At 43.5% G+C, this 9,510-nt stretch overlaps 1 protein-coding gene across 3 annotated transcripts; it reads left to right on the top strand.

The window, feature by feature from the left end:
- Positions 1 to 1,194: 1,194 nt before the first annotated feature.
- On the top strand, positions 1,195 to 9,459 carry stx17 (syntaxin 17). 3 transcript variants are annotated; one of them, XM_040165879.2, is made up of 7 exons: positions 1,195 to 1,411; positions 2,180 to 2,389; positions 2,494 to 2,559; positions 4,090 to 4,416; positions 5,377 to 5,427; positions 6,937 to 7,023; positions 8,622 to 9,459. In XM_040165879.2, the coding sequence occupies exons 2-7, from the start codon at positions 2,267 to 2,269 to the stop codon at positions 8,856 to 8,858; spliced, it is 891 nt and encodes a 296-aa protein (XP_040021813.1). In that variant the 5' UTR covers positions 1,195 to 1,411; positions 2,180 to 2,266; the 3' UTR covers positions 8,859 to 9,459. The 3 variants fall into 3 exon arrangements, with proteins under 3 accessions (XP_040021813.1, XP_077951201.1, XP_077951200.1); XM_078095075.1 differs by having other exon boundaries at positions 1,237 to 1,411; positions 2,262 to 2,389; XM_078095074.1 differs by having other exon boundaries at positions 1,254 to 1,516.
- Positions 9,460 to 9,510: the final 51 nt, after the last annotated feature.

Here is a 9,510-nt window from a genome sequence, read left to right as displayed (position 1 = left end):
AGAGTGTGTGGGGGGTTGGCCTAAATGTCAAAGGTAAAAGGTGCCTAAGAAGAGCAGTGGAAACATGCAATAGACCCACTCACAGAGGCTGATCTCAGAGCAGCGGCTGGGGGGAACCCCACTTCTCTGTCCTCGTCTTTCTGCCAAAAAACGACACAGACAAAAACATCTCGCGTTGTGTTTTTTTCCACAGGATTGACGCTGTCTTCTTTGAACCGCAAAACGGAACAAACAATAAAATGTTTTTAAATATGTTCAATTAAATCAAATCAACTGTCTGGGTCCATTAACCTAATCTTATAACAATCAGATCTGTTTTATTTAGTGAAGTTTTGGCTATCACTGCTTACAATATTACCATGTTTATATACATTTGATGTATGTTGCTACAGATAGTGACCACAAACTGCTAGTTGAAATAATTACCCCATAGATTAGCTTGGGCCAGGCTTTTGTACATTTTTATGTTTTAAATTCTGAAAATCCAGATCAAAACCCAATTTATATAAGAAATGCTTTAAGAGCCACAAATGCTATTTTCTGTAACTTCAAACTCTCTCCCCATTCTGATCAAAATGTTGTAATTATGATGAAGAACAGTATCTCGTAAAACCCATTTATCCCAATGTGTCTCGTTAGTTTCAATTTATATTATAATTACACAAAGTTAAACTTTAAAAAACAGTGGTACACAAAGCAACTTCTGCAGTAGAATGTTAACGCGCCACTAAATTCAAACATTTTCTAAAACGTAGCTTGGTGCCACAGCAGCACTATTTTGACTGAATATTTAATGAATCAGAATAAATTCAGGTCTGATTGCATTGGTGTCAGAAACTGGTGGCAACAACTTTCAGTTTCACTTGTGTACAGGGTCGTCCATTAGGAGATGAAGATGTATTTAATAACAGGAATAAATAATGAATTTGCCCTATTGTCTTATTTTTTACCCAACTCTTTAGAAAAAAATTCAAGTAGCCAGCAACATAGCCTGGGCAAATAAAGAGATCTACAATAGATAATGTTAGAGTAAAAATAAAGGGTGAGAGAGGGAGATTTGGGGAGGGGTCGTAATTTTGTATTGTTTACGGTGTCCTGATTTCTGTTACATGCTGCACTTCTAAATAAAAATAACACAGGATCAAATATGATCGATGATATAATCGCGTCGCAGTGACTTGTCGTTAGTGGTGCAGTCACGGAGAGGAGGAACACAATGTGCCGGGGTGGCTGTTTGACGTCGGAACCTATTCACGGACGCACTGGGGAGTGAATTGTTTACAAACAACAAAGTGCCAGAAAAACCGAAAATTATCACCGAAAATCAGCAAATGTGTCCCTTGTTTAATTCCAACAGTGGTAGAGAATCATCACAGTCGTAACAGCGAATAGAAGTCGGATATTTCCACTGGTAAGTTGAAGTTGTCACCTTCACCTTATGTCATTAAACCTTCGTTTCCCTGGCTGACGGCTACGTGGCAGTAGACAGGTGCTTCACGATTGTCTGGATAAATCAGTGAGTTAACGCAAACCCAAATGTAATAAGTGTGATTTAACCGCCAGCACGAGGCTAACAGCTAACGCCATGCTAGTCCCTTTATTCACCTGATGTCACTCAGTGAAAAGTTTCTATCCTGCTGTTAAGAATATAAGGCCAGTTATCTCACATTTAGATCTGCTGTTTCTTTTAACGCTTACATCGAAAGCATAATCAACTAGTGAGTTACAAAACAACCTCGGGAATGGCAGCTTATTAGTAATATATGGTAGGCCTATCAACTTCTAATTGCCATTAAAATAACCCTCGCTGACTGTACAGCAGGTATATCGTAACGCATTATTATGACATTTAAATGAGACGTTATTGTGTTGACCATGGTTGCAAAAAAAAAAAAAGAAAATGTTATAATGACCCTTCTTTTCATTATAGATGAATCTGTCAAGTAGTATCAATAAACTGAATAATTGCTGAGTTCCTTAGTGTTGTTTCTGCACAGATGTGCTACTATCAGTGTATCATGGAGGTTATACTTCACTTACTGTTTTCACTAAAGGATGTTGGCAATAAAAAATGGATTAGTCTTACGGAGGTGCCAATTTCCGATGTGTAGTCATACTCGCGTGTGTCACATATTTGATTAATGTATTCATCAAAGCCGGGCTCTGCTGGTATTTACAGCGTCTATGGGGGCAGTGATATAAAGCTGAGCAGGTGCAGTGTCTTAAGTTACGAGGCGGCGTTGGCTGTGGCCCGTCGGCAGGACACATGGCAGAGGAAGGCAACAAGCTGACACTGAGGCGCTTGGAGGCACCAATCCACAAGTTCATTAAAGTGGCTCTACCCACGGACCTGGAGAGGCTGCAGAAACACCACAATAACATACAGAAGGTGACGGTTGAAATCTGGCCGGACACATGATCGCACTCTCGTATCCACACTTTTGCTTGTGGTCCACAGATGGATAACAGACAGTTTCTCTTTCATTCTCACAGTACCAACAAAGCCTGCAATGGGACCGGCTTCATCTGGAGCATATTAATGCCAGCAGAACTGTCCAGGTATAAGATAACACTCTAACACTGTAAACTAAAGCAGCAGTAGTTGTGTGTGTGTTATATTACCCACGTCACAGCCTGGCAGTGAGCCACACAGCAATGAGTCACACACCAATAGGAAAAAGGATGTTACTTTGTTGTGTATGAACAGAAAAATAGCTACTTGACAAAAAACATCATCCGCCTTCTGTCTTTACGCAACACTAGTTGCGTAGAGACAACTTACTTGTCGTCCGGCCCCCTCCCCCTCCCGCCCCCCATACACAAACTCTTCTTATGATGCGGACACACATCTAAAGTCATGTGATTACATCTAAAACCATCTCCATGACAACTAAGCCACTCCAATAGAAGACAACTCAGTTAAATCTGTTTTATTAATATAGTTAACTTGTCCAGAAAAAAATACATACAAACGTAAAAAGACTCTCTGTGTTAAAATTCACTAGTAGAAATCAGGGCAAGAAAAGAGCTGTTGCCAAAACTCAAATGCACCATCTCTTGTGTGCGTGTAAGTACTTGTGCCCTTGTTCACATGGTGGGTGTGAAATGTCTCAGAGGATGTTGTTGCCTGGAAGCCGTCATGTCTCTGAAGGTGAAATAACTCCAAACAGGCACAACCCATCCTCTCACCATTACCCTGCAAACTCCAGGGACACCCACAGAGTGCTTTGCCATGTCCTCACGGTGTTAATCCAGAGTAATGGGTTAGTCTACTCTGCTTTAGATGTGTGTGTGCATGTGTGCTTGTATTCCATAGCATAGATAGAATATGCACTACTCAGGAGATGTCTTGTCTTTGAGCGCCGTACGCTCACGATTCATTTACAGGCTGACCGCTGCCTGCCCCGACTGTCTTCTCTGTTAATTGGTGTGTTTTTCAGTTTTTTTGTGCACACAGGGAGGAGAGTATGCATGTATGTTTATTCATGTTGTGTAATTGGCCGAATGTGTTATCGGCAGCGTGTTGACCCCTGAGCGCTGGTCGGGCTGCGGCCTGAAGGGCTGATGGCTGGGATGTAATCCTCCTGTCACCCTCAGGGCACAGTGGGAAGAAGGGCCTTATGGTCCCCAGCCTCGTATCAGAACCTTATTAAGCCCACAACCCCAAAGCGTGCACACACACACACACACACACACACACACACACACATTTCCCACCACTTGAACAGTTTATTGGGATGCTTAACCTGTCAGCATGAGCACTTGTTTCCAAAAAGGGGCAACCGGCCAAATTAATATTAACAAGGATTTTTGCCTGGAGATTAAATAGTTATGTGTAAAGTTGTTTGTTCATTCTTTTTTTTAAAGTATTTTACAGTAGTTCCGTCTCTTTGAGTCGGGATAAATTAATGATTGCAATTGTTAACTTGTCGTGTGACGTGTGTCTCGTCTCATCTGTATCTGCAGTGAGTACTTGATGTTCCTACAGGTTTTCTTGTCCCTCGTCTGTCAACGTGTCCCTTAAATCAGGTCAAGCAGCCCAGTAGTAGGGTCCCTCACTGAAAATGTTTCTCTGCTGTCTCCCTGCAGCAGTTGAGAGCTAACGTCAGAGAGATGGAGAAGCTGTGCACGCGGGTTCGTGCCGAAGACGCCGACGCGTTGGAAGCGCTCGTCAAGCCAGTCAGAGATCGGGCATCGGCCGCAGCACGAGACTTCTTGCTTTTGCACTCCAACCCGGCGCCTTGGCCGGCGCCAGCAACACCGCCCGGCGCTCAGCCGTCCAGCTGTGTGTCCAGCAGTTGCCATGCTGATGACAATATGTGCGAGCAGACAGTGTCTGGAAGGCAAATTCAGCTGCAACTTCCAGAAATCCCTCCTGATCAGAGTGCAGCTGAGTCCTGGGACAACCTGGAAGAGGTATGAGAGCCACACACAGAAAAACAGCCTGGAAACCTTCTATTTAATAACTATTTTGAATTAATAGTAATTTATTTTTCAACTTGAATGCAAAGCTTGTTGCTTGACTGCTGTTATGGCCCTTTTTTTTATATAAGTGGGTTCAAGGTGTGCAGTCTATTCTTCGTGTGCAAAACAAAACAAAACAAAATAAAAATAAAAAAAGTCCACGGATTAGATTTAACATGCACAGGCACACTCCAAATATGTAGCACCATTATACATGTTAACTGTGTATTTGTCTTTCTCTGTCTTCTGTGATTCTTAGCGAAGGAGTTGAATGTATTGTTTGAGCATATTGCTGTAAGCATCATTAAATTCACTTTAACTGTGGTAAGCAGCCAAACTATGTCCTGACATCTTGACTTAAAAGTAATAATTCACAACTGTGTTTTGAAAAGTTTTCACTTCTTGGGCATGTTGTTTTTATCCAATTCTTTCCATTTTAACCAATAGCTGCCGGTAATACTATTTCACCTCGGAAAAAATGGAATGCATCAAAACGTTTCTTAAATAGCATAAGAGTTTGGAAAGTTCTGTAAGCCAGCAAGCAGAATAACCCTGGAACCAAAGCAGCTAAATGTAATCTAATATTGGGCTTTTCCTGCTGTGAGATTTCAAAATATTTCCGTTGAAAAAGGTTCGAACTAAAACCAAACCACTAAGCATAAAGTACATGAAAAGGAGTTTCCGATAGACTAAAAAATGTTGCTATGGTTACCTGCATTATTAAACATCGTTGCAAGATGATCTGATTCCGCTGACCCCTCTTTCCTGCTCTACTGTGATACATACAACACACATTAATATTGATGTTCATTAGTTAAAGTCACTGTCAGTCCCGTTTGGACATAATGCAGCTGTAGATTCGTGTGACAGGCATCCCAGTGAAATGAATCGGGGGATTTCTTTCTCTCCCAGGACCTGAAGGAACTAAGCAGTTTGGTGACGGAGTTCTCTCTGCTCGTCCATGTGAGTACAAACACACGACTTTACTGTGTGCTTCCCGGCTGATCGATGCAATCACTTTTCTCCATCTACATGTGCGCAAAGCCGCCCCCCGTGTGAACGAAAAACAATGCGACAGAGGCCGCTGGCCTCCAGCACGTCCAGGAAGTGCTGCGTATTTGACCGCGTGCGCCGGTGGAGGTTACACAGATCGGCTCAGGACTACTGCTGGGGCCTCAGAGGCAGGATGAGGAGTAGACCGGGCGGGGAGTCCACGGGGGGAGAGGTGGAACAATAGATACATCGGAGCAGGTGGAGAACAGAAGGCTCAGATTATCACTCTATCCTCAGGGATGGAAAAAAAGAAGAAGAAGAAAAAAAGCAGGGAGGCCGAGCGAAGGGGAGATTAACGGTGAAAGAGAAAGTCACAGAGAGGGAAGATGTGTTTAGGGTAAGAAAATAAATGATAAAAAAGGCGCGGTGGGCGAAGTAGAGAGCATAGACATGTTGTTGTGGTGTCTCAAGGGTGGAAGACATCGTTAGGGGAGTAATATTCCAGCTCTGGGACACAGTGGAAATACTGACTGAGTGCGTGGTTGTGTTGTGCTTCACGTTAGTGGTTGTTTCTTTGTGTGTCTCCTTACCTGTATGTTGTTTCTTTGTGTGTCTCCTTACCTGTATGTTGTTTCTTTGTGTGTCTCCTTACCTGTATGTTGTCTCCTTACCTGTGTGTTGTTTCTTTGTGTGTCTCCTTACCTGTGTGTTGTTTCTTTGTGTGTCTCCTTACCTGTACGTTGTTTGTTTGTCTCGGCCGCACAATTATTTGCCCATTGTGTGATTGCACTTTATAAAACAAAATTCCAGAATGACAATAGCTTATTTAGTTTGATAAAATGGTCTTTATAAGTTTCTTTTCAACGTATTGAAATAAATCACTGTAGCTTAAAAAATCGGTGTGATACATGAAATAAAATAAATGTAAAAAGCTAAATTCTATCCTTTTTTATTATTCCTCCTACCTAAACTACACACAGGTTTTTTAGTTAAGATCATTTAAGCCATCAAAAAGAACTGACAGACAGAGCTGAACCTGTAACTCGTAGCGAGCAGCGAGGAGGTGAAAGGGGGAGAAAGGGTGAGGAGGAGGAGGAAAGTGCTCTAGCTGTTGTTTGGTCACTGTGTCCATCCAGGCCTCACATGGAGAGAGACAGCTGCCTTACTGAATATTTCATGAGATCTCACACAGACACACACACACACACACACACACAATATGACCCCCCCCCGCCCCCTCGGCTGGTGAAATATCTTTTGAATAAACCTACCACGTCCACACAAACTCATTTACGTCTTTCCTGTTAATCTGTGCTGGCGACTAGAAATTTGGAAGGATAAAAGAAAGCTTAATACACAACAGGTGGTAGCTCTATCAAATTGTTTCCGTGTGTATGTGTGTGTGTGTGTGTGTGTGTATCTGCAGATGAATGCGCATATTTGCGTGTGTGTGTTAATATGTGTTTGTGTGTGCATCAGTCCCAGCAGGAGACGATTGACAGCATAGAGGACAACGTCAACACAGCCGCTGCCAACGTGGAGGAGGGGACCAAGAGCCTGGGGAAGGTGTGTGTGTGTGTGTGTGTGTGTGTGTGTGTGTGTGTGAGAGAGAGAGTGTGTCCTGACAATCTGATGTGTGTGTGTGTTTGGGAGATGGGGAGATCGATGGCACTTTGCCTCCCAGCCATTCCACAGCATTTGTCCCTATTGATCCATCCGAATACGGAGGAAAGCTGCAATTAAGGAAATAGGGAGAGGGTCGGGATCGAGAGGAGTGGAGGGTCGGAAGAGTGATAGAGAGGTAGGATGAGAGGGGTGACAAGTGTGTGTGTGTGTGTGTGTGTGTGTGTGTGTGTGTGTGTGTGTGTGTGTGGAATTAAGGAGGGGTTTGAATGACTGTTAAATAGTTTTTCAGGCGCAGCATTCGGCCTCCCAAAATCAATACAGTACACAACACACTGAGTGTTACTCCGGAGGACAACTCAGTGGCCTCCTTCACACATATCACGCACTTGAAATGTTGAACTTTTTGACTGTATTACTCAGAGTAAATCACCGGCTTTTGGTCATCTACAACACATACACAAGTGAAAACTTTTCTCTGCGTAGGATTTTGACATTTTCTAACTGTGAACAGTGTCAGCCTCCGGAAACCCTTCTGCTAAACTCATATCATTTCATTTAAGTTTAATTAAATGATGTGGGGATAATTCCATTCACTTGTCTATGGATGCAGGAATTATGTGCTGATGTATTAAAATCGGCAATAAAACTGAAATTGGATCGCCGTATGCCAATAAAGGGAACTTTAGTACTAACATTTCTGAAATAAATAAATGAAATTCACCCAATTGGCAGTGCAAATAAAGGTTGCCCTCTCTGTAAGGTTGCTGGTAGACGCAGTGGGCTGCACATTAGACGTGGTGTGTGGAGAGATAAAAGAGATGAGGGGTGTCTGATGTTTTAACGTGTTTGAAAGCTTGTAATCTGTCATCAGGTCAAACCGCATTACACACACGCACACACATACACGCACGCACACACACACCTCCTGCCTCCACAACCTGTGCCCAGAGTCCTTTTAACTCGGCTCAGATGAAATTAAAATTCCCTCGAATGCCACCGGGGTGTGGACAAGCAACGGTCGCTTTTGAACTAGATTAATTTAACGGTGAAGTGTTAATCAAGTGCGTGTCCCTGCACGCGTGCGTGTGTGTGTGTGTGTGTGTGTGTGTGTGTGTGTGTGTGTGTGTGTGTGTGTGTGTGTGTGTGTGTGTGTGTGTGTGTGTGTGTGTGTGTGTGTGTGTGTGTGTGTGTGTGTGTGTGTGTGTGTGTGTGTGTGTGTGTGTGCGCGCGCGCGCGTGCGTGCGCATATTTAATTGTCATCAGCAAAGAGCACCTTCCAGTCTGATGATAACAGCCGTAATAACACGGAGCCCCCATCTCTCTGATTTCTCCTAAATGGATATAATGTGAAAAGTCTTTGATGTTGATTTACATTTACACATGCAGGCTTATTTGTGGGTCGACGTGTGATCATGAAAGGATGAATGCATCCCAACTCTATTGCAGACTGTCTTGAAGCCACAAAGTGCCAATCACTCAAAAGGTGTGTATGTGGATGTTAAATTAAACCACAACATATCTCTTCTTCTCCTCTGCAGGCCGTTGGCTACAAGCTGACGGTGCTGCCGTTTGCAGGGGCGCTGCTGGGCGGCGTGTTAGGAGGTCCACTCGGCCTGCTGGCCGGGTTCAAAGTCGCAGGGGTGGCAGCGGCTCTGGGAGGGGGGGCTCTGGGGTTTGCAGGTGGCAACATAGTCCAGAAACACCGCAAAGCCCGAGTGGATCTACAGATGAAACAACGGAGTGAACCGCCACCAGAACGGAACAAGGACAAATGACCAGTTGTGGCCTCTAATCACAGAGGCCTCTGTGTCGACTGACCAATCAGCAGCACCGACTAGAACTCGGGCGGTGCCGCAGTGCCTTAAAGAGACTGAACATGGAACGCCGGCAGGCTGTCGACGTGCACTGCTGTAGTCAACTGTCCGTGTCAGCATGACATCACTGATCTTTACTAAATTAAATCTGTCAATAAATTAAGACCACAATTGGACACCTCGGCCATTTTGTCAAACGGCGTCACTAAAGCTTCGGTTATACTTACCGCAAAAACAGTGTGACTTCACTTGTGCGGGAGTGTAAACCCGTGCAGATGTATGGAATGTAAATCAAGCCGTTTATTAAGACATTGTTTACTCCTCAAACTAGCATCCTTTTTTCATATTGTTTGTTTGCCAGTCTGTGAACATGCCTCAAAGTTCCTTCTCGTGGAAACGAATATCGCAACGTGAACAGCTGCACTAATGTTGACTACAATGATATATGGAGATATAAGGACATGACAAAAAAGTGTCAAAGTGGATATTCTTAAATGTTTGTATGTACTGATCTGCTTTTGCAACGTGTGAGAGACGCAAATAAAACCTGTTTTCAATGTCATTCAGTGGATAAACACATTGCTCAGAGACACGAATATAAAAGCATCAGACA

Source organism: Gasterosteus aculeatus, chromosome 20, assembly GCF_964276395.1.
Source record: "Gasterosteus aculeatus chromosome 20, fGasAcu3.hap1.1, whole genome shotgun sequence".
In the NCBI taxonomy this organism is placed as follows: domain Eukaryota; kingdom Metazoa; phylum Chordata; class Actinopteri; order Perciformes; family Gasterosteidae; genus Gasterosteus; species Gasterosteus aculeatus.
Note: the sequence above shows the minus strand (reverse complement) of the source record. Positions and strands in the feature narration are given on the sequence as shown.